The sequence below is a fragment of the Pristiophorus japonicus genome, chromosome 2 (assembly GCF_044704955.1).
Source record: "Pristiophorus japonicus isolate sPriJap1 chromosome 2, sPriJap1.hap1, whole genome shotgun sequence".
Lineage (NCBI taxonomy): Eukaryota > Metazoa > Chordata > Chondrichthyes > Pristiophoridae > Pristiophorus > Pristiophorus japonicus.
This window is the reverse complement of record NC_091978.1, coordinates 283188999-283215407: the sequence shown is the minus strand read 5'-3', so window position 1 is coordinate 283215407 and position 26409 is coordinate 283188999. Positions and strand designations below refer to the sequence as shown.

General features: G+C 40.2%; 1 protein-coding gene across 3 annotated transcripts in view; it reads right to left on the bottom strand.

Annotated features, from left to right (window-relative positions):
* lrba (LPS-responsive vesicle trafficking, beach and anchor containing) overlaps window positions 1-26409 on the bottom strand; it is a 1157354-nt gene that overhangs the window by 329650 nt on the left and 801295 nt on the right. For all 3 annotated transcript variants that reach the window (XM_070871469.1, XM_070871472.1, XM_070871473.1), the window contains exons 40-42: window positions 13530-13647; window positions 12343-12445; window positions 11021-11136 (exon numbers count right to left, since the gene is read on the bottom strand). In XM_070871469.1, coding sequence (XP_070727570.1) covers window positions 11021-11136; window positions 12343-12445; window positions 13530-13647 — 337 coding nt within the window. The remainder of the gene's footprint in view (window positions 1-11020; window positions 11137-12342; window positions 12446-13529; window positions 13648-26409) is intronic.

Below are 26409 nucleotides of genomic sequence, written 5' to 3'. Positions count from 1 at the left end.
CTGAGAACACTAATGTTGGTACATCTATCCTGCCAATGGATTTGCAGGATCTTGCGGAGGCAGCGCTAGTGGTACTTCTCCAGCGTTTCCACATCTCTGAGCCATATAGGAAGCGGGTATTACTACTGCCCTGTAGACCATAAGCTCGGTGCCGGATTTGAGGTCCTGGTCTTCAAACACTCTCTTCCTCAGGCGACCGAAGGCTGTGCTGGCGCACTGAAGGTGTTGTTGGACCTCGTCGTCAATGTCTGCTTTTGCTGACAGTGGGCTCCTGAGCTATGGAAAATATTTCATGTTGTCCAAGGCCTCGTCGTGGATTTTGATAATCAGGGGGCAGTGTTGTGTGGTGGGGTCAGGTTGGTAGAGGACCTACGGATGTTTAGCATAAGGCCCATGCTCTCGTACGCCTCGGTGAAGGTGTTGACCAATATATTCCAATAACTTAGCCACAACAGCTGCTGGACTAACAGGTCTATAATTTCCTGGTTTCTCTCTCATTTTTCTTAAATAATGGAGTTACATTTGAAATTTTCCAATCTAAGTGACAGGCATCAGAGAAGGCTGTTGGTCATTGAAATAAGGACTCTGGGATTGTCTTTGGTCTCCAGAATGACTTGTAAATTGGAAGGAATGCTCGGCTGTAAAGAGAGTGACTAGCATTGTTGGCAATGGTCATGGAGGTGAGAACTTTATTCGAAGAATGACATGGGCAGTAGACCATAAGTAACTTTAACAGCATCAAAAGCAGAACTAAAAGTGTCGAGTAAGTTGACATTGGCAACTGTGGTTAGAGAGCTAGAGGACAGATCTTGAGAATTTTGGAAGTGTGCTGGAGTGTCACCTTCGGGCAGGTGGGAATGGAGATTTTTTTCTTTGGGATAGAAGGTGATGGTTATGGGTGGGTAGGCGAAGAGAAATAGGCAGGCAGGGGATTTGTGAATGGTGAGAGAGGTGAGGTAGTCAATAAAGATGGTCTCATCCATGATCAGAACGCTGAAGGTGGCAATGGTTTAGAGGGTGGGATCATAATTGGTTGTGAGGTCGAAGACAGTTAGGGATAAATAGAATGTACTCTGATTGGCTGAATATGACAAGTGGTGATCCCCAAAAAGCTTATTTTCCCATCCACTCACTTTACAGGTACAAAAAGTAATCAGTAAGGCGAATGGAATGTTGGTCTTTATCTCAAGAGGGTTGGGTTACAAAGGAGAGGAAGTTATGCTTCAGTTATACAGAAGAATGAGAGGTGATCTTATCGAAACGTATAGGATTATGAGGGGGCTTGACAAGATGGATGCAGAGAGGATGTTTCCACTGATAGGAGAGACTAGAACTAGAGGGCATAATCTTAGAATAAGGGGCCGCCCATTTAAAACTCAGATGAGGAGAAATTTCTTCTCTCAGAGGGTTGTGGATCTGTGGAATTCGCTGCCTCAGAGAGCTGTGGAAGCTGGGTTATTGAATAAATTTAAGACAGAAATAGACAGTTTCTTAAACGATAAGAGAATAAGGGGTTATGGAGAGCGGGCAGGGAAGTGGACCTGAGTCCATGATCGGATCAGCCATGATCGTATTAAATGGTGGAGCAGGCTCGAGGGGCCATATGGCCTACTCCTGCTCCTATTTATTATGTTCTTATGTAGCACTAGTCAGACCCCAACTAGAATATTACGTTCAGCTCTGGGCACTGCATCTCTAAGAATATTTGGCCTTAGCGCAGATTTACCAAAATGAAACCAGGGCTTAAAAGGTTAAATTATGAAGACAGGTTGCAAAAACTTGGCTTTTATTCCCATGAGTTTAGAAAGTTGAGAAGTGATCTAATTGAGATATTTAAAATTATAAAAGGGTTTGATAGAGTAGATACAGAGAAGCTATTTCCTCTGGTGGAAAAATAATGAACAAGTGGTCATAATCTTAAAATTAGAGCTAGATCATTTAAGAGTGGAATTCTCATCCAGAAAAGGTAGTGGATGCTTTGTCAATTGAAATTTTCTGAGATAGACAGATTTTTTATTAGGTAAGGGTAGCCAGAGATATGGAACAAAGGAATTAAGGTACAGATCAGACGTAGAAACATAGAAAGTAGGTGGAGTAGGCCATTTGGCCCTTCGAGCCTGCACCACCTTTCAATATCATGGCTGATCATGCAATGTCAGTACCCCATTCCTGCTTCCTCTCCATAACCCTTGATCCCTTTAGGCGTAAGGGCCACATCTAACTCCCTTTTGAATATATCTAACGAACTGGCCTCAACAACTTTCGGTGGTAGAGAATTCCACAGGTTCACAATTCTGAGTGAAGAAGTTTCTCCTCATCTCAGTCCTAAATGGCGTACCCTTTATCCTTAAACTGTGATCCCTGGTTCTGGACTTCCCCAACATCGGGAACATTCTTCCTGCATCTAACCTGTCCAATCCCGTCAGAATTTTATATGTTTCTATGAGATCCTCTCTCATTCTTCTAAATTCCAGTGAATTTTAGCCTAGTCGATCCAGTCTTTCTTCATATGTCAGTCCTGCCATCCCAGGAATCAGTCTGGTGAACCTTCGCTGCACTCCTCAAATAACAAGAATGTCCTTCCTCAGATTAGGAGACGAAAACTGTACGCAATATTCAAGGTGTGGTCTCACCAAGGTCCTGTACAACTGCAGTAAGACCTCCCTGCTCCTATACTCAAATCCCCTCGCTATGAAGGCCAGCATGTCATTTGCTTTCTTTATTGCCTGCTGTACCTGCATGCTTACCTTCAATGACTGATGTACCATGACACCCATGTCTCGTTGCAATTCGCCTTTTCCTAATCTGCCACCATTCAGATAATAATCTGCCTTTCTGTTTTTGCCACCAAAGTGGGTAACCTCACACTTATCCACATTATACTGCATCTGCCACGCATTTGCCCATTCACCTAACCTGTCCAAGTCCCCCTGCAGCCTCTTAGCATCCTCCTCACAGCTCACACTGCCACCAGCTTAGTGTCATGTGCAAACCTGGCGATATTACATTCAATTCATTTGTAGTGATGTTGGGGAGGGCATCAAACAGGAAATTAGGGGTGCGTGCAATAAAGGTGCAGCAGTTATAATGGGTGACTTTAATATGCACATAGATTGGGTTAACCAAACTGGAAGCAATACGGTAGAGGAGGATTTCCTGGAGTGCATAAGGGATGGTTTTTTAGACCAATATGTCGAGGAACCAACTAGGGGAGGAGGCCATCTTAGACTGGGTGTTGTGTAATGAGAGAGGATTAATTAGCAATCTCGTTGTGCGAGGCCCCTTTGGGGAAGAGTGACCATAATATGGTGGAATTCTGCATTAGGATGGAGAATGAAACAGTTAATTCAGAGACCATGGTCCAGAACTTAAAGAAGGGTAACTTTGAAGGTATGAGGCGTGAATTGGCTAGGATAGATTGGCGAATGATACTGAAGGGGTTGACTGTGGATGGGCAATGGCAGACATTTAGAGACCGCATGGATGAACTACAACAATTGTACATTCCTGTCTGTCGTAAAAATAAAAAAGGGAAGGTGGCTCAACCGTGGCTATCAAGGGAAATCAGGGATAGCATTAAAGCCAAGGAAGTGGCATACAAATTGGCCAGAAATAGCAGCGAACCCGGTGACTGGGAGAAATTTAGAACTCAGCAGAGGAGGACAAAGGGTTTGATTAGGGCAGGGAAAATGGAGTACGAGAAGAAGCTTGCAGGGAACATTAAGACGGATTGCAAAAGTTTCTATAGATATGTAAAGAGAAAAAGGTTAGTAAAGACAAACGTAGGTCCCCTGCAGTCAGAATCAGGGGAAGTCATAACGGGGAACAAAGAAATGGCGGACCAATTGAACAAGTACTTTGGTTCGGTATTCACTGAGGAGGACACAAACAACCTTCCGGATATAAAAGGGGTCGGAGGGTCTAGTAAGGAGGAGGAACTGAGGGAAATCCTTATTAGTCGGGAAATTGTGTTGGGGAAATTGATGGGATTGAAGGCCGATAAATCCCCAGGGCCTGATGGACTGCATCCCAGAGTACTTAAGGAGGTGGCCTTGGAAATAGTGGATGCATTGACAGTCATTTTCCAACATTCCATTGACTCTGGATCAGTTCCTATGGAGTGGAGGGTAGCCAATGTAACCCCACTTTTTAAAAAAGGAGGGAGAGAAAAAACAGGGAATTACAGACTGGTCAGCCTGACATCGGTAGTGGGTAAAATTATGGAATCAATTATTAAGGATGTCATAGCAGTGCATTTGGAAAGAGGTAATATGATAGGTCCAAGTCAGCATGGATTTGTGAAAGGGAAATCATGCTTGACAAATCTTCTGGAATTTTTTGAGGATGTTTCCAGTAGAGTGGACAAGGGAGAACCAGTTGATGTGGTATATTTGGACTTTCAGAAGGCTTTCGACAAGGTCCCACACAAGAGATTAATGTGCAAAGTTAAAGCACATGGGATTGGGGGTAGTGTGCTGACGTGGATTGAGAACTGGTTGTCAGACAGGAAGCAAAGAGTAGGAGTAAATGGGGACTTTTCAGAATGGCAGGCAGTGACTAGTGGGGTACCGCAAGGTTCTGAGCTGGGGCCCCAGCTGTTTACACTGTACATTAATGATTTAGACGAGGGGATTAAATGTAGTATCTCCAAATTTGCGGATGACACTAAGTTGGGTGGCAGTGTGAGCTGCAAGGAGGATTCTATGAGGCTGCAGAGCGACTTGGATAGGTTAGGTGAGTGGGCAAATGCATGGCAGATGAAGTATAATGTGGATAAATGTGAGGTTATCCACTTTGGTGGTAAAAACAGAGAGACAGACTATTATCTGAATGGTGACAGATTAGGAAAAGGGGAGGTGTCATGGTACATCAGTCATTGAAGGTTGGCATGCAGGTACAGCAGGCGGTTAAGAAAGCAAATGGCATGTTGGCCTTCATAGCAAGGGGATTTGAGTACAAGGGCAGGGAGGTGCTGCTACAATTGTACAGGGCCTTGGTGAGGCCACACCTGGAGTATTGTGTACAGTTTTGGTCTCCTAACCTGAGGAAGGACATTCTTGCTATTGAGGGAGTGCAGCGAAGGTTCACCAGACTGATTCCCGGGATGGCGGGACTGACATATCAAGAAAGACTGGATCAACTGGGCTTGTATTCACTGGAGTTCAGAAGAATGAGAGGGGACCTCATAGAAACGTTTAAAATTCTGACGGGGTTAGACAGGTTAGATGCAGGAAGAATGTTCCCAATGTTGGGGAAGTCCAGAACCAGGGGACACAGTCTAAGGATAAGGGGGAAGCCATTTAGGACCGAGATGAGGAGGAATTTCTTCACCCAGAGAGTGGTGAACCTGTGGAATTCTCTACCACAGAAAGTTGTTGAGGCCAATTCACTAAATATATTCAAAAAGGAGTTAGATGAAGTCCTTACGACTAGGGGAATCAAGGGGTATGGTGAGAAAGCAGGAATGGGGTACTGAAGTTGCATGTTCAGCCATGAACTCATTGAATGGCGGTGCAGGCTAGAAGGGCCGAATGGCCTACTCCTGCACCTATTTTCTATGTTTCTATGTTTCTATGTCTAAATCATTAATGTATATTGTAGATAGCTGGGGTCCCAGCACCGAACCCTGCAGCACCCCACTAGTCACTGCCTGCCATTCTGAAAAGGACTCGTTTATTCCTACTCTTTGCTTCCTGTGTGCCAACCAGTTCTCTATCCATTACATTACCCCCAATGCCATGTGCCTTAATTTTGTACACTAATCTCTTGTGTGGGACCTTGACAAAAGCCTTTTGAAAGTCCAAATACACCACATCCACTGGTTCTCCCTTATCCACTCTACTTGTTACATCTTCAAAAAACTCTAGAAGATTTGTCAAGCATGATTTCCTTTTCATAAATCCATGCTGACTTGGACCGATCCTATCACTGCTTTCCAAATGTGCTGCTATTACATCTCTAATAACTGAATCCAGCATTTTCACCACCACCGATGTCAGGCTAACCGTTCTATAATACCCTGTTTTCTCTCTTCCCTTCTTTTTTAAAAAGTGTGGTTACACTAGCTACCCTCCAATCCATAGGAACTGAACCAGAGTCCATGGAATGTTGGAAAATGACCACCAATGCATCTACTATTTCTAGGGCCATTTCCTTAAGTACTCTGGGATGCAGACTATCAGGCCCTGGGGATTTATTGGCCTTCAGTCCCTTCAATTTCCTCTACATCATTTCCTGACTAATAAGGATTTCCTTCAGTTCCCCTTCTCGCTAGACCCTCGATCCCCTAGTATTTTCGTTAGGTTTTCGTGTCTTCCTTAGTGAAGACAGAACCAAAGTATTTGTTCAATTGGTCTGCCATTTCCTTGTTCCCCATTATGAATTCTCCTGATTCTGACTGCAAGGGACCTACATTAGTCTTCACTAATCTTTTTCTCTCCACATATCTGTAGAAGCTTTTGCAGTCAGTTTTTATGTTCCCTGCAAGCTTACTCTCGTACTCTATTTCCCCCCTCCTAATTAAACTCTTAGTCCTCCTCTGCTGAATTTTAAATTTCTCCCAGTCCTCAGGTTTGCTGCTTTTTCTGGCCAATTTATATGCCTCTTCCTTGGATTTAACACTTTCCCTAATTTCCCTTGTTAGCCATGGTTGAGCCACCTTCCCTTTTTTATTCTTACGCCACACAGGGATATACAATTGTTATAGTTCATCCATGTGATATTTAAATGTCTGCCACTGCCTAACCACTGCCGTGCCTTTAAGTATCATTCTCCAGTCTATCCTAGCCAATTCACGTCTCATACCGTCGAAGTTTCCTTTCTTTAAGTTCAGGACCCTAGTCTCTGAATTAACTGTGTCACTCTCCGTCTTAATGAAGAATTCTACCATACTCTTCCCCAAGGGCCCCGCACGACCAGATTGCTAATTAATCCTCTCTCGTTACACAAGACCCAGTCTAGGATGGCCTGCTCACTAGTTGGTTCCTCGACACATTGGTCTGGGAAACCATCCCTAATACACTCCAGGAAATCCTCCTCCACAGTATTGCTACCAGTTTGGTTAGCCCAATCCATATGCAGATTAAAGTCACCCATGATAATTGCTGTACCCTTATTGCACATATCCCTAATTTCCTGTTTGATGCCATCCCCAACCTCCCTACTACTGTTTGGTGGTCTATATACAACTCCCACTAATGTTTTCTGCTTTTGGTGTTTCGCAGCTCTACCCATATAGATTCCACATCATCCACGCTAATGTCCTTCCTTACTATTGCGTTAATCACCTCTTTAACCAGTAACGCTACCCCACCTCCTTTTCCTTCCTGTCTGTCCTTCCTGAATATTGAATACCCCTGGATGTTGAGTTCCCAGCCTTGGTTACCTTGGAGCCATGTCTCCGTAATCCCAATTACATCATATCCATTAACAGCTATCTGCGCAGTCAATTCATCCACCTTATTACGAATGCTCCTCGCATTGAGACTCAGAGCTTTCAGGCTTGTTTTTTTAACACTCTTTGTCCTTTTAGAATTATGTTATAATGTGGCCCTTTTTGATTTTTGCCCTTGATTTCTCTGCCCTCCACTCTTGCTTTTCTCCTTCCTACCTTTTGCTTCTTCCCCCTTTTTACTTCCCTCTGCCTCCCTGCATAGATTCCCATCCCCCTGCCCTTTTAGTTTAAACCCTCCCCAACAGCACTAGCAAACACTCCGCCTAGGACACCGGTTCCGGTCTTGCCCAGGTGCAGAGCGTCCGGTTTGTACTGGTCCCACCTCTCCCAGAACCGGTTCCAATGTCCCAGGAATTTGAATCCCTCTCTCTTGCACCATTCCTCAAACCACGTATTCATCTGTGCTATCTTGCAATTCCTACTTTGACTAGCACGTGGCACTGGCAGCAATCCTGAGATTACTACCTTTGAGGTCCTGCTTTTTAATTTAACTCCTAGCTCCCTAAATTCAGCTTGTAGGACCTTATCCCGTTTTCTACCTATATCGTTGGTACCGATATGTACCACGACAACTGGCTGTTCACCCTCCCCCTCCTAATTGAATGGCTTGAAGAGTTAAATGGCCTACCCCTGTTCCTATGATTTTTCTCCCCCTAATCCAAGGACACTGAGGCCCAGTATACAGTTGTTTTTACATCAAACTACATTAAATGTTTTTTTTCACAAATAAAATGATTTACAGCTTGAAACTAACCTGGAAAACAGCTAAATTGCATAAGAACTTGCTAAAGTGAACATTCAGATGTTAATTTAGGATGGGACACAAGGTGGTTCAAATTTCTGTTAACTTTACAAAACAAAATGCATGGAAATAATATTAAATGAATATCATTTTTTAAATCACATCCATTAATAGGCTAAAATTAGCAAACACAGGAATTTCAATCCTAAGGTTTAACTAAAATCAATCTATTTTCCCCATTTTTGCTTAAAGCTTCTCATTTCTAAGCAAGATCCTCATCCAGAACAGCATATAAACACTCAAGGTTCAAGTGTATTTTAATATTTAATAAGATCTGAAGAGTAGTCAAGGCAATAGTGTTATATGAATCAGCTGAAAAGAGGTGCACTCTAATGGGATGAAACAGATAGAGTATCAACTCCTATCCATTTATTTTTCTCCTGCAGGAGCATGGTCAAAAGCTGACAAAGCTTATCCTCTGTACTAGTCAGTATATTGGAGCACTTGTTTCCAATGAGACGTCATGCTGAACTTAAGAGTTAAGAACTGAATGCTTTAATTTGTACACTGATAAGTTGCTGATAGGCTTTTCTAAATTTAAGTTGCTGGTAAGCTTTTCTAAATTTAAAACAACTTAGAAGTGAACGTATAAAATATTTAACCTGTAACTTTGTTCCGATAATTAAATTATATTTTGACCATCGAAACAAAGTTACAGGTTAAATAGTTCAGGCAAAATTTGTTACAAAACAAATAATAATTCTGAGGCAATAAAGTAAGCTGACCAGATCTGGCAGCAAATAAATAATGGAATAGAGCATAAATTCCAGGCAGTGACAATGAATACAAGGTCCTGATATGACCATAACTGGACAATTGTGTACAATTTTGCTCACAGTATTATAGCAAGAATACCGAGGCATAGTGGCAGTGCAATCAAACTGATACCTACCTTAAGGCATCTGAGCTATGGGATTGTTTACTCTACAGAATATTCAAGATGCTTAAAGGAATAGATAAATTGAAGCCTAGCAACATATTCGAGATTACCACAAACTCTAGAAGTAGGACAGATACATAGACAGTTAAGATTTAACAATGTTTGCAGAGAGTGGTGAATGTGATGAATGGACTACACAGTGAGGACGTAGAGGTAGCTAGTGTGAGAACCTATGTGATAATTAGATAGATATTTTGGGGAACAGATAATTGAGGTGTATTAGCCTTGGGATGGCAGAGAGCTTTCCAATCAATCCTGTACCTACTTCTGTTTCTCATTTTAATTTTGCTACACTGACAGTTTGCATATGGTGAAAGAGGATAAAGTAAAACTAAATTCTCACTTCCATTTAACTGGAATTTGTGAAGTCTCATGATTTAGACATACACTTGAAAAGATAAAGCTACTATTTCCACTTAAAGGACAGTGGAAACTCAGATTTTTTATATATTCCTTAAAGATAATTTTTAATCCATTTTCCTCCAGTTTCATGTTTTCCAGCAGACATGCAGAGTCTGCTTTGAGAGCTAATCTGAATATCAGCCTCAAAACATTTCAAACTCAAGTTTGCAGCAGCTTTCATATCATGATATTATAAAAAAATAAGATGTAGGAGCGGGAGTAGACCATATGGTCATTCGAGCCTGCTCCGCCATTCAATAAGATCATGGCTGATCTTTGACTACAACTCCACATTCACGCCCATTCCTCATACCGCTTGATTCCTCGAGAGTTCAAAAATCTATCGATCTCAGTCTTGAATATACTCAACGAATCAGCATCTGCAGTCCTTTGGGGTAGAGAATTCCAAAGATTCACAACCCTCTGAGGGAAGAAATTCCTCCTCATCTCAGTCTTAAATGGCTGACCCCTTATCCTGAAACTATGCCCCCGAATTCCAAGCTCTCCAGCCAGGGGAAACAATGTCTCAGCATCGATCCTGCCAATCACCTCTCATTCTTCTAAACTCCCGAGTATAGAGGCCCAATGTACTCAATCATTCCTCATAAGACAGCTCTCTCATCCCAGGAATCAAGTTAGCAAACCTTCGTTACACTGCCACTAACACAAGTACAGTTGAACCTCCCTTATCCAGAACTCCCTTATCCAGAACCACCCCTCGTCCAGAACCATTTCCGGCTACTGGGTGGCACATGCGCAGAACTCCGACATGAACAAATTGAAGTCCTTCCTTGTTGCCGACTCCCTCAATCATTTGCCTGACCCCGCGATCCACTGCCCTCCCCCCCCCACCCCCAATGATCTCTCTGCCACACACCCAGCCCCACGCCAGCCAGGCCTGACATCCCCTTGCTCAGTACCTGTACCATCCAATTTAGCTGACCACCCCTCGGTCTGGAAAAATCCCTTATCTCGAACAGGCCAGGTGCCGAGGGTTCCGGATAAGGGAGGTTCAACACGTATATCCTTCCTGAGATAAGATGACCAGAACTGTGCACAGTACTGCAAGTGTGGTCTCACCAAAGCCCTGTACAATTGTAGTAAGACTCCCATACTCTTGTACTCCAGCCCCCTTGCAATAAAGGCCAACATGCAATTGCCTTCCTAATTGCTTGCTGTACCTGCGTGCTAACTCTGAGTTTCGTGTACTAGGACACCTACATCTCTCTGAACACCATTTAATAGTTACTCACCATTTAAAAATATTCTATTTTCTTATTCCTACCAAAGTGAATAACCTATTTTTTGCTTCGTAGTTGCTAGTGTGCAGGTTTATAAAAATCCTTATATCTCATTCCACAGACTTACAATACATCATTGATGAAGAACAATATTTTAAATAAAAGCTTCAGTATTTCTTTACCAGCTACTGTATTGAGGAACATGAGGTATTCAAAGTTGGAAATTTCTCTCCGCTGCCAACGCTGCATCATATTGGACGCTTTAAAAAGTTGTCGGGGGCTAGCCAGGGTGATCCGTCTGCAGGTCAGACAGAAAATTAAAAACAGCTAAAATATTGCAGCATTTCTTATTCCTTGGATCACAATAAATGTATTGATTACATTACTTATTAAAAAAAAATCTTTTACAGTTTCATATACTTAAATAGCAAATTATAATTTAATTTTCCCAGTGGACTAATACAACCATTGCCCTCTTATAGTAGGTGATTTGGCTCCAATCTTAGAAGAACATACAAAGTGGATTGCAGTAACTAAATTTACACATCACCTACATATTCAGTTTGGATAAGGATGATCAAGATTGAGTAATATTTCCACTGGGTTTATCCCAGATTAATTCCATGCAATGTTAAAATACTAGTCCACTGTACTGTCTTTTGCTGCATAAGAAGAAATTAAAACTGCACTCATCTCAGGCAAAGATGATGTAAACCACAGTTTCTTTGAAATTAAATAAAACGTGGTAGTTTCTACTCTCAACTCAGCCCAGTCAGCAATTTGAACTGGTTTCCGCAATGCTTTTCTGAGAATCAGTTGCAATTTCATAACTAATGTGAATTCATGGTCATAATGTAAATGCATTTAATGAAAGAATACCACTAGGAAATCACTCGAACTTTCCATGGTTTTAATCATTCTGTTTAACTTTCCCCAGCACAATTTTAATAGTCTCTCTCATGGCATCTGAAAACATTCACCACAAACAGAATGGGGCCTGACAAAAATTATAGTTGACAGCAACTGGATATTGTCATATGGCATGATTCGCATTCTTCTTTTCTTTCGAAAGGCAGTTTGCTCAGTTTCACAGCTGCGCTGGTTCAATTAGTTCAACAAGGCCAACTTGACACAATGCAGTGCCATTTTAGCACTGATTTATGGATTTGGCATTAATACACTATATGACAAAATATTTTAATGAATGAAATTTTTTTTAAGCAATAAAGTAACGAGTATTTGGTTTTGGTTCTTGGTTCATTTTTGGACGTATTAACACACACAATATCCTGGGGTATGCACTTTTACAAGCCTAAAGCATTGAACTCTAATAGCCAAATTTCTTCCTGCAACAATAAAAATAGTAATGATCCAGCACATTCCTCGAAATATATTTTTGACCATGAAATACAAAAGGGCAAGAAAAAAAAAGAAAAAAACGTACTTTTAAAAATACAAATATCACAAGAACTAGAGGCATATTTTGAATAATATGGTTGTATACCTGGTTTGGGGTAGCCCAAAACCTGTACCGACTCCAACACGGGGCAAACAGTGAACGACTTTCTTCACTGTAGCTTGGTCTGGGAAGTTGAACATGACAGCAGCTGCCAAAGAAACAAACAATAAAAGAACATTTTTTAACATGACATCACCTTCTGTGATTTATATTGTATTTTTTGTTTAATAGAACATCTCTTTGCAATTAGATATATAACAGATGCAGAATTGCAAGCCCCTTTGTCTACACATAAATCACAGATTTCAATGGGCAACGGGTTATTTCCGTTTCTCTGCTGAAATCCATTCCCAAAAAAGATTTCCTGCTGAAAACATGACCATGGATTTAAACAAACTTTGCTGCATGGACATCATCACAAAGTTGGAGTTGTCTACTTCGGTGATTTTGTGGAAAAATGTGTCACAATTTTAACTCGTGCAAGGTCAATAGATCCATTAACCATTTCACAAAAGGCAAGTTTAGTTACAATGTTTTAATTTTTTTGGAGATGTTCCAACACGCATGTTTAGTGTGAAATCTATACAGTCCAGAGGTTCAGTTTTAGCTTGAATTTTAGAAATCTGAATTACTTTGGAATTTTTCTGAAGAATATTTTGATTACCTGTCAAATGAATATCTATATTTTTAAAACAGGACCACTTAAGTATCAAAAATAATGGTAGCTTGTCTATCTAAATGATTTTTACTGACCCCATACAGCTTATAATGAAGGTACACAGTTTTCTTGAAAATGAACAAGTTTGATAACTTATATCTCACAATTCAATAGTGCCAAGTCATATAAAATTCCCTTATAATTTATTGGTTCAGGATTGATAATTATGGAAAAAATAATTTGATTAAGTTTAATCGTGGTAAGTGCAAAAATAAATTGAAAGTGAAAACTATTGTAAAAAAAATCACAACTTCTACAGCTCTAAATGTTGCTCCTTTAGTAGAACAACATGAACCCTTCAGGTGAATTTTAAATAGTGTTTACTAAACATAACTATATTTTCATTTTTTACTCAAAGGATGGAAATTATTTCAAGTACAAATCTTTCCAAGAGAACTGCAAACTCAGTTTATAGGAAATAAATGTAATAACTTCAAGTACTTTAAATAGTTAAGCAGAAATATACCAGCTAAAAGAACTAATGTTCATGGACCATTTTAAGAGTAGGACTTACTTCGATTGGCAATAAAGATTTCCAGTGCAGTATTTTGTAGCAGATAGCGCCTGGAGAAAATAGCACGGATTTCGCTGAACAGCCATTTTCCATGAAGTCCTTCAGTATATGTCAAAATCTAGGAATATAGATGGAAACAAATGTCTAGTCTTGCAGGGAGAATAGATACATGAAGTGATTCTAATAAGCTTCTGTCTTATTAATGAAAGTATATGAATAGTTTAACTGAAGAGTTGAAATGGATTGTATAGTTTCTTTCAAATGTGAGTGAGGTCACAGAAACAAATGATTAAAGGAATGCGATTGCCTGATAGGGCTTTCATGAAAAAGCATACATGAAAAACATCTCAGATGTTGCATTATTATTTATTAAACAGTTCAGTATGTTGATGTGCAAACCACGTACACAGTTTTAAAAAAAACACCCTCATAATAATATACATACTATCGGTGATAAGTCATTTGTAACATATGTTGCATCTGAATGATGTAATACTAAATTTAAGCTTACAGTGTGACCAAACTGTTTAAATGCATACACACACACACACACACACACACACACACACACACACACACAATTGCTGGTTAGAAAATAGAAATACCTTCCTTGACTTCAGGGATACCTCTACATTAAATTTATGAGTACATGCAATGTTTTAAAGCAATTAATGCCTATAGTTTACTGATGCAACTGATGGAAAATAAAAATGTCAAGGATACCTATATTTTTATTTCCGGTAAAACTGAATATTTCAAGCACAAACAAAACACAGTAAATTGAATGTGCAGGAGACAGACAGACCTAATGCTTCCAGTTAAATTATTAGCAGAATGACCCACATTGATGCACATAGATTACCACAAAGATTCTTAATTATTTATTTCTCAAGAAAAAGTTATTTCAGGACCTTATTTTTAATTGTGTTAGTATTTAGAAACAGTTCCCTTCCTTTATCAAAAAGAAAAATGTAGTTTCTAAAATGCATTTTCATTAAATCACTCTTGGAAGAATGAAAGCCAATAGGTTCTTATACTGATCGAAACCTTTTAATCCCATATACAGAAACGTTCAAAGCAATACGCTGCCTATGTAAAAGGTTAAGTATCATTTTGTCAGCTAAACCTAAACAAAAAACTGCAAATGAACTCGGCATAATCTCTCCATGGAATTAGCGGTTGTCAGAGTAACTCGTTACAATGCCTGTCATCTCAGCTGACAGACACAGATGCTTAGTCTGGCTGCACAATTCAAACTAATCCTATCCTTAGCCTGAAACCACTTTGTGTCTTTGTTGCTCCAGTTTTGCCTTTTATTTTAAAGCCTAATTATGAAGGTGTTAAGGGACAACCGGATTGGGCCACTTTTCTGCCACTGTGTAGAAGAGAGCATTAATCAAAAATATTCAAATAGGACTAACAGGAGAAGAAGGCTCATGATAAGAGTTTCTTAAAGTACTCATTAAAACAAGGTGACAGTAGTGAGGAACAGCTGAGGCCTGGCTAAGCAAGTCTGATTCCTCTCTGGAATAGTATCTGCCTGATCTGCAGCTTCACATCAAAGTCTCTGGAGTTCAATTAAAACTGGATTAGGTGGAAGCAGCCCATCTTTGAGACTTTTAGGTCTCTGGCACTCTCACTGACAGTACCCCAGATGACGGCCTCTGCCTCCACTGAACCAGTTGCCATAGAAACTGCATCACTGCTTTTGCTCTGCAATGGCATGCACAAGATAACCATTTGAAAGGTGCAGTAAAAGGAAAAAAAAATGGTGCAACTTTTTATTAGCATTTGAGTGAGTGGTCCTATGCTTTTATCTACAATTAGCTTGTTGAGATGACAGTGCTTGCACCTGTTTTACTGAACTGAACCAGTGCATTAACGTGCACTATGCATACTACCAAAGTACAAGCAGTGCAGTAAATAAAGTTGAATCTCAGAGTGGTATGCATACTATCTTCAAACCCAGCTTTGCGAGACGTTTAATTCAATCTACGCTCCCCACCCCATGAACTCAAATGAGCAGTTTGTGATTTCAGAAATTGTTTCCTTCCTTTGGTAAAACATGTTGAAACTTTTTAAAATATCTGAAATAGATGAAATGGAATCAGGTGAATAGCAACTATGGGTTTGGCCTAATAGACTAAAAGAAAAAAAATAGTCCAGCAGCCGAACGGTTTCCTTATTGGACCATACTAACAGATTGCATGAAAAGAAAATCAAAAAAAGATCAGGTATTATAACAAAGATACCTACTTTGCAGCACTTTCAAAGTGATAGATTTTTAAAAAATGGTTTGCAGTAAATATCCAAACAAGTAATGCAATAATGATATACATCAAGTTGTAAACTATTTAACTTAAAATTGTATGTTTTCTGACTTCACTTTACTTCAGTGATTTACCAACTACAACAGTGTTTAATTCAGGAGGTGCCAATAAGCAGGATCAGCACTCTCGGAGCATATCCAATCCTGTTTGGTTTATTTAGCTTCCCCTTCATAAAAGGAAACTACTCTAGAACTATTCATGAACAATAGCTATGATTTTTGTGAACCCAAGGAGATTTGTTTTGATATAAATGATGAATTATTGGATATATGGCACATAAAAATAGCAATTCAAGTGGATCGATGTAGAGAAAATTAGTATCAGTAATATTTCTGACATTTGCAAAGGTACCTTGCATTTCAGCTTTCATTTAAAGCACTGTACTAAAATATCTTTGGCATTTTGAGTTATAAAATAGGATTGTGGAAAATGAGTAAATTCCTCCCTGGGCACAGCTTAAGGGCTAAATATTCACAGCAAATTTATAATTAGGCTACAAACTCAATTTATCAAAGTAATTATTTTAATTTACTCTCATTGTTCCAGACAGTTCAATGTCAGAAATTGTAAAAAAAAATAAAAGCAATGTGACCCATTTCCTCATTACTCAACCATTTTAAAATAAAATCTTGTGTTTTCTCTTTCAATTACTGGTGGAGATGATAAACCAGCAACAAATGATATATCAAGTCATTTTATCTTATCGCTTAGAGGCTCAGTGACAATGAAGTTCATATTTCACTGGTTTCATTGAAGATTGTGAAAATTACTTGCCCCTTTGACCTCAAATTTCACTCCAAGACAGAAATTTCTCTTCTGCAAAGTAATGCAATTTTTCAGGTGTCAACCTTTAGCCCAGCTTTAAAAATTAATTTCATTTATATTAACCACGATATTGATATTTTCATGGGTTCCCTTAAGAACACCCTTTGATACATGAAGCACTGACTGGCAAATTGATGTCTCTAGGACGACCAAAACTATTTTATTCAATGCTGCCACATCAGACAGATTTATGACAGTCTGAAATTCTTATTTTGTAATGTAATATTTGTACTGGACGGATGCACCTCAGAGCCCCATGCCTGTAAATAATTTAGAATGCCACTAGCTGGGACTTGCCTTTTTGCTCTATGCTTCCACTTGAAATCCTGCTTAGAGAAAAATAGCCTCAAGATGTGACTGCCACAAGATCTGCACTTTATTTGCATTTCTATGAGCAAACGAACCTGATAAGATTCGTCAGACAAGGTACTGTGGCCTATACAAATGAAGTTTAGATAAGTACGAGGGTCCCTTCAGAGCTACCTTCACAAGGATCTCTTAAATCTAAAATACTGTCATCTCATCTCCCTGTTGGATTTTGATTGATTGCACCTCTTCCTTATGTTCATTAATCTCATCACCTTATCTTTTATACCACTTCATTTTACCAGAAAGGTAATAATAAAACCCTCATCCATTATCCTTTTACTGATCTATTCATGTGGAAATGGTTAATAACATGTTACAAATTGAGCTTCAATCACCTAATATTCTCTTTTGTCAAAGGCACATTAGCCCCAAACCCCAAAAAACAATTTGTTTCATGAGGATGAAGATTATCAGTGGTGACATTTGAAGTGAGCATTTCCAAGATTGCTTATTAAAATCATCCAAGTACTATCATATCTGTTGATATCCAAACAGAAACATTCATCAGTTTGTTACAATACAACCATCTTGTCTTCTCTCCAAAACTTCAGCAACCCTAAACAAGTAGTAGTACAGAATGAATTGTGTGCCCTTCGTGAAGTTATGCTCTGTGCTAAATGATTAACAAATAGGAGAAAATAGTATCCTTTCACCAATAATTTATGCATTGGAAAACAGAAAATGTTCCTGTTATTAATAAAACATGACACAGTAGGTGTAGATAGAGTTTATAGCTTCATTTTAAAGCATTCTTCAGTACTTTTGTTTGCAAACCAATTTTGATTTAAAGTACACAGCTCTCAATTCTTCCCCACTCAATCAGAACAAAATAAACACCCCTTAAATAGACTCTTATTCTGTAAAACAATGAAAGTAGATCTGAATGCAGTTATAATTTTATTCGGTAAACCATAATGGAAAATAGATTTGAATGTATAGTTATAACATCTGGTTCAGAGTTGTCAAGAAATTGCAAATATAACAAGAAAAGTGCCGGGGATTTAGTTAAGCCTCTGACTGTTGAACATTTGCATTTTGAACCTTTTGATGCCCTTTTGAGCTGCTCTACAAAAAAAGCATCAATACATTCTGTGAAGCCTCAAGAGACTTTGCTAGTGCTAGAAATAAAATGTACGAGGCAAAATGTTTTTTCAGCTTGCCATCCACAGAGCACTGATCAGATAATTGGTCAGAAGGTTAAACAGTATTGGTGCATGCTGCTTCATTACATGCAACAGTCTTTCACTCATTATGCCACTTTTTTTAGAAAGCAAAGAGCTCCAGTGTTACAGATCATTGGTTTGGTGCTAAAGTAACTGCATCTTTATCTAATGTTGCTGACTGGCCTCTCTGTACTCCATATGCATTTCTTTACAATCAGAAATGTCATTTCCCATCAGCAAATGAGTTCATCAATTTAATGAGCGTTCACACAAATCTAGCTTTTAATGAGAGCACGTACCACTGTGGCATGGGCTCTGCCCCAGTGCTGCCAAAATGCAATTGATGAAACCATGACACAAATTCCAAAATACATTTTTCTTTGCATGTCTCCTTCATCCAATTAATTCACCATAAAATGTTCTTACACCCATGTTGTTTCTGTGCAATGGCTTCGAAACAGAAATACAGCAGTGCTCTTCTCTAACAGCATCAATAGGTTGGTATGCTCAGTAAGTAATCTCAACCAAATAATTAGCAAACCTAACTTAAAATTCAATTAATAATAGGTATTGCCTTGTGTTTTCATTTCTCACATAAAATGTTTTGAATTACTAAAATCAGATATCTCAAAAGGTTGCATTTCTTAAAATTTCAAATTACAATTTTGTTTGGATACCCAGCATTATAAGGAAGAACTATATAATTGAGCAAAGCATCAAAACAATGTTCCAAACATAAAATAGATTGTATTCTGTAACCTGGAATAATTTTTCTGCATATCTGAATTAGCTTTTCAGAGAAATTATAATTCAGTTATTATTTAATGATGTCATCCTTGCATCTAATTCTGACAGCAACAGTTCAGTAATTACAGCACCGAGGCTGATTTGTCTGAAAAGATATGTTTTACTTTTGCAAGAGGTCAAGAACTGTGATTGTGGTTTTAAGTCTTCTACAAATCATTTCAAAGTAACAGCAAAATTTCTTAGGGAACTGTGTAGTTAATAAGAAAAATATACCCATTAATTCAAAAAGACATGTAAAACTGCAGAGCCAACTGAATCAGTGTGTGGGTTATATTGACTAGATTACTGTTGACCTCAGCATGGAGACAAAAATTAAAAATCTGAAGTTAAATCACAATGTATACCAGGGACTAAACGATTATTAAACTGTAAAATAGGTTCATAATATCCAAGTGTGAGATAAGTGACAAATCACTTTAGATGAAACAAAACAAACCTTGAGATTCCATTTCAAATATCCGTGAAGATCAACAATTGCTAAACTCCCTATATCTCTTAGCTAGTATATATTTGAGAAATCTTGTATCGGTAAAAACCAGTAAAAAAACGCGGCGCCATCGGAGGACCGGCAGTGAGGATCGGAGGACCGGCGGGGACCCAGGTAAGGCTCAACACGGACCAGCAGCGAGGTCGGGACCCAAGAAAGGTTCAGCACGGACCAGCAGGGAGGTCGGGATATAAGGCCAGCAGCCGGATTGCGTGCGTGCTAGGCCCATGCAGCAGAGCCTGGTTTCCAATCGTCTTGGATCCCCTTGCCATTGGACCAAGACTTTGCTCTGTCATGTTCATGGCTGGTGGTGGTAGTTGGTGTGCAACGGCCACCCTACGTTAAAAGAATTCTCGCACAGGCATCTTCCACCCTTTAAAATGAAGTTCGGGACCTGGAACATTATGACCCTTAATGGACAACCCCAACAGCGACAGACTGGAACATCGTACTGCTATCATTGCCTGGCAACTCAGATGTTTCGACATCGCCACCCTGAGCGAGACACAGCAAGCAGGAGAAGGCCAGCTCAAGGAACAAAGTGGTGGATACACCTTTTTTTGAAAAGGAAAACCAGAAGAAGAACGCCGTCTCCATGGAGTTGGCTGCGCCATTAAAAATGAGCTAGTTTGGCATCTTAGAGATTCCCCCTGCGGGATAAAGGAACGCCTCATGACCTTTTGGCTCACTCTAACCCGGAACCAGTATGCCACGGTCATCAGTGCAAACATAAGAAATAGGAGCAGGAGTAGGCCATACAGCCCCTCGAGCTTGCTCCGCCATTTAATACGATCATGGCTGATCCGATCATGGCCTCAGGTCCACTTCCCTGTCCACTCTCCATAACCCCTTAATCCCTTATCGGTTAAGAAACTGTCTATCTCCGTCTAAATTTATTGAATGTCCCAGCTTCCACAGCTCTCTGAGACAACGAATTCCACAGATTTACAACCCTAATAGAAGAAATTCCTCCTCATCTCAGTTTTAAATGGGCGGCGACCCCATATTTTAATATTATGCCCCCTAGTTCTAGTCTCCCCTATCAGTGGAAACATCCTCTCTGTATCCACCTTGTCAAGCCCCAACCCTGGAGGCTACGGACGAGGCCAAAGAAGAATTCTACTCCAGCCTTGAACAATTCCTGTTCCGAGTCCCAACGGGTGACAAGCTGATTCTCCTTGGCAACTTTAATGCCAGAGTTGGAAAGGACAGACCTCTGGGGAGGGGTGATTGACAGGGAAGGGATAGGGAAAACCAACTCTCATGGTATCCTCCTCCTGACAAAATGCTTAAAACATGGTCTTGTCATAACCAACATCTTGTTTTGTCAGAAAGACAAGTACAAGTCCTCCTGACAACACCCTCGCTCCAGGCACTGGCATCTGCTAGACTATGTCATCATCCGAGGGAAGGACCGCAAAGACTTCCGCATCACTCGCGCCATGACAGGAGCTGGCGACTGCTGGACTGACCACCGCCTAATCCGCTCTGTTACCTCCATCAATATAGCCTCAAAACGGCGGGGGCTACAGAAATGCTGCCGCAAAAAAAAAATCAACGCTGAAGCACTCAAAGACCCGACAAAGAAAAACCTATTCAGCCAACGCCTCACAGCCACCCTGACGACTTCCAATAAATCAGAGCTGCAGAGTGTCCATAGTGCCTAGTCTGTCCTCAAGTCCACCATAATAAGCACCTGTGAAGAAACTCGGTTACTCTACCAGAAAACATCGACTGGTTCGATGAGAATGACCAGGAGATCCATGAGTTAATAAAGCGCAAACGCAAGGCATTTTTGAATTGGAAACAACACCACAACTTGAGTGAAAGAAAGCAGAACCATATACAACAAAAAACTCGTGACCTAAAGAACAGATGGTAGGTGGAAAAAGCACAGGAAATCTAGTAACTAGCCGACAATCATGACGTTTGTGGATTTTTTAGTGTAGTCAAGACCACCTACGGCCCAAGCACTCAGTCCTATTCCACTGAAAGCCAAGAATGGAGAGGTGCTCATCAAGGACAGAGAGGCAGTCAATGCCTGCTGGAAGGAGCACTTCGAGGAACTCCTCAACCAAGACTCTGTCTTTGATGTGAGTGTCCTTGACTCCATCCCACAGCATAACTGTTCGGCCAATCGGGAAGTCGGCCGGCAAAAAAAAAGGCGGTTGCGGCAGTGTTCTCTTCCCTTAAAACGGCCGCCACGATGCCGTGGCTCACACACAAAACAAGGTGCACCGACAGAAAAAGATTTTTTCAGGTAAATATCACACGGAGTGGGATGGAGGCGCGGGAGATCGGCGGTGCGCGCTTTGATGGCGCGTTTGGGGCGATCAGCAGCAGCGGGGCGAAGTGGGAACCACCCAAAAAATCCCCAAGGTGAATTCAGATCGTGGCAGCCAATTGACTGCAACGCAGCGGCCACTCGATTCCGCTGCATGGCTGCTGCAAAATGGCAGTAACGGGCCTTATCTGGACCCTGAATTTCTATGTACAGTAGGCACCTCAAAGCACTGGAGAAGTACCACCAAGGCTGCCTTCGCAAAATCCTACAAATTCATTGGCAGGATAGGCACACCAACATGAGCGTTCTCTTTCAGGCCAACATCTCCAGCACCGAAGTATTGACCACGTTCGATCAACTCCGATGGATGGGCCACATTGTCCGCATGTACGATACTAGACTCCCGATCTACGTCACGGCAGGCGAGTCCCAGGACGACAGAGAAAACGTTTCAAGGACATCCTCCTTGAAAAATGCAACATCCCCACTGACTCTTGCGAATCCCTGGCCCAAGACCGCTCAAAGTGGAGGAGAAGCATCCGAGAAGGCACCAAACACTTCGAGTGTCTTCGCCGGGAGTACACGGAAGCCAAGTACAAACAGCGGAAGGAGCATACGACAAATCAAGCACCCCACCCACTCATCCCTCCAAACACCATCTGCCCCACCTGTGACAGAGCCTGTAGATCCCGCATTGGTCTCATCAGTCACCTTAGAACTCACTTTAGTGTGAAAGTAAGTCATCCTCGACTCCGAGGGACTGCCCAAGAGGATTTGATAAATTTTGTATATAGGTACACCTACAGAATATAAAATGGAGAATGTATTACACCTAGGACAGCAGGTAGGATGGTGCATAATAAAAGGCAAAAGCATTTAAAAAGTCAAGTGATGTCATTAACTATGAATATGAAATCCAATGTTTTAAAGTATAGCTTGCCGAGTAATTTTCTCCCCTCGTTTACTAAATACACTGACTCTTCTTCAATGATCTCATATTTGTTCATAGCCTTCGTGTGCACGTGGTCATTCTTCATGTGTAAGCCTAGACACTGAGTATCAAAAGGCAATTGGACAATGGAGGACGTCTGAGCAGAATTCTTATCTCATCTGACACCAACAAACACTTTCTAACCGCTCACGGGATACTGGTCATTAGTAGGAACCATGGTTGAATTATTTGCCCTCTCTAGACCAGGGTTGCTGAGGCCAATTGCTGCCCCAGCTAGGATCATTTGGCTCAAAGACTGAAAATTGAACCCACTAACTTCTGTTTGCATAGCTCAGTGTTACAGTGTGTGCCTTTATCCATTAGGCTATTGGGGTGGTGTGAGTGAATAAACAGGGAGTGAGGAGCGAGACTGAGTTGGAAGTACCATCCAAGAAATGAATGGCCTCTTTAGAGCTTTCGGAAAGGTAGATTGGTGTGCAAAGGGCTGCCTTGTGGCATGAGGTTGCGATGACAAGACCAGCATTAACTAACAAGGAGCTGCTGCCAACGGGGGAAGACAACAATTTTTTAGGGCACAATACAAAATTATTACATTTTGGGGGGGAAAATAAAGGGCTGTTTAATATTACCTGGATTGCAGCCAGGTAATGAGGTAACGGCCGTGGTACTCGAGGAACCCGTGGCTGGGCATAAAACCAGCGAAAGCAACGGCTATTGGCTTGGCAACAATGGGCTAAAGGCATCCATAAACTTTGGAGGTAATTATCTTTGACTTCTCCTGAGTATAAAGATCAAGTTGGAACCAGAGCTGGAAGGGAAAAATCAGATATTTGGCTCACAGCCACCTAGAATGTGTTATTATAGCATGCCAAAATAGACAAAACACCTGTTAAATGTGGACATGGGAAAGTATAAAACAAAAAGTTGAGACAAAAAATGTGACAAAAATATGACAACAGTAAGTCAACTGGTGCACACAAGTGTATGCAGACATAAGTCTTATTCCAGATATATATAACAATCTATTTCACCAAAAATAGCCCTTAAGTGTTCAATTTACCATCATGTCACAAAGCACTGTTGGGGGATTTAATCTTTTTACACTGAACTACCTAGTGGCATGTGTGCTGCAAGTTGAATGGACAGTCACAGTTTATACTATCTGTTTGCAACACAACTCGCAGAGCACTGCATATTAATTTTGTTAATCAAATTTTGATTGATAACTTTGAAGCACCTTGGGAGGTTTTGCTACATTAAAGGCACTATATAAATGCAAGTTATTGTTGTATATGTCCAAATACATGCATGAATACTTGCTAGTCTCAAACCTCTTGAACATAAAAAGCTTGGACAAGTATGTGCTGATCAAAGAGAGGCAGCATGGATTTATCAAGGGTAAGTCATGTCTGACTAATCTAGCTGAATTTTTTGAAAAGGTCACTAGCATGGTAGATAAGAGAGCCTATGGATGTTGTCTACATGGAATTCCAGAAGGCATTTGATAAGGTTCCACACAAGAGATTATTAGCAAAAATGAAAGCTCAAGGTAATCTTGTGACATAGTAAATCGTTGGGAGATAGGAGGCAGAAAGAAGGGATAATGGGAAAATTCTCTAATTGGCAGGATTTGACAAGTGGAGATCCCCAGGGATCTGTACTAAAGTCTCAGCTTTTCACCAGATATATTAATGACTTGGATGTAAGAAGAGAGAGTTGTACATTCAAGTTTCCAGATAATACTAAAGAAAGAAAGAAAGACTTGGATTTATATAGTGTCTTTCACAACCACTGAATATTTCAAAGCACTTTAGAGCCAATGACGTTCTAAGTTGTGTAGATGGAAGCAGGAAGTTACAAAAGGGTATAGATAGATGGAATAAGTATGGCAGATGGAGTTCAATGTGGGGAAGTGTGAAGTCATTTATTTTGGATCTGAGAAAGACAAATTGGAATAGTTTCTTGATGCAAGAAAATAGAAACTGTGGAGGAGCAAACTGATTTAGGTGCCCATGCACACAAGTCACTAAAAGCTAGTGCACAGGTATAAAACCTAAGCATGAAGCACCACCCACTACTTCTGTTGCTCTCTCATCTAATTCTGCTTCTGTCTCCTGCTTTTCTCTCTGCGGTTCCAGTTTCTTTGGCCTCTGTCCTATTCCTCTTTTTGTCTCTTGTGTTTCTATACCCTTCACTTTTCTCCTATTAAACGAGTTGCTCAACAATGATCAAATAGAGCAGGAAAGAATGCAGCAGCATCACTTCTGGGAATTGTAGTCACATTTTTGCACATTTTGATGTTTGCATTGGGGCTTTTATAGTAGGATTCTGAATGTGGGAATCAGTGATTGGACAAGAATCATGCAGTAAGGGAATAGAGAGAAGAGGGTGCACTTATAGTTCATGATGTTCAAAGGCCTGACAGGATATATGGTGCCATTTGTGAAAGAATAAAGTGGGACGTTGTTGTAGTCAAGATTATGGATAGGGTTGCAAATTATGTGAATTTTCCTGTTTGTTATGTGGTAAATTTTATTTTGAGGGAGTATAGTAGGATAATTGAGAAACTGTCACGAAGGCTATATCTCAGACTGTAATTGGTACAATTTATTTCTTAGTGTAATGTGATTGGGGAAACATCTGATATTAGGGAGAAAAGTTTTGTACAATAATTAGCGAAAAACAAAAGTAAAAACCAAACCAAATAACCAACAACACAAAAATACAGACTTAATCAGAAAAAAAAACTATTAGATTTGATGGACAGGAGAGACAGAAGAAATGTTATTATCTAGATAAATAAATGTAGTTCGCATAAAAGATAAACCTTCTGTCTCCTGTTGTTATATTCCTTTAACATCTTACACTGCCTGTCTGTAGTCTGGCCCCAAGGCTTCACAAAATACTTGTGATTTTTTTTTTAAATGCCTGAGTGAGTTTGGGGTTAATTGGAAGAGAAGCGAAGCCTTTAATGCATTGACTCATTAAACATTAAGCCCAGTATACTATTTTGTTATGAAAAGCTCTTGAGAGATCCAAGCAACAATAAGGTAGCAACTTGCTGAAAATAATGACTAAGAATTGTCTTACAAACTGGATTGAGCTTCTTTTATATGTTTGGTTAAAATTTTCACAGGGGACTGCAAAGTAGTCAAAACTGTCAAAGCAAGCCTTTTTAATTGGACAAAGGTCCATTTAAAAATAACACATTTCCCACATATACTTGATCACGTTTTATTAGAGGGTTTTCCAAGGTCAATGTATGCATTTTTAACTTTTACATTCAAACAGTTTTAACCTTCTGAGCTGTGGGGCAACATTGGTCAATTATGGATAAATCAGAATAAAAGAGGGATAAAGGTAACATAAGTGAGGAGATGACGACCGTGAAATTTGTCAGACATACGCAAATTGGGTTATCTTATCCTGGCCTTAACCTTGTGATCTGTGCAATAATCACCACTTTGTAGGGTCCAAAAATTCACTCACATTAACTACTATTTCTTAAATAATTGCTGCAGAAACAAATTTATAAATGTTCCCATTATTAGCAAAGTGAAGATTATCAATTGTTACCTTAATTTTCACTGCTTTCTTTCACATTCACCCTTGCTGTCGACGTACGTTCCTCTCCCCACCGCCTCAAGTTCCACAATTGCTAAT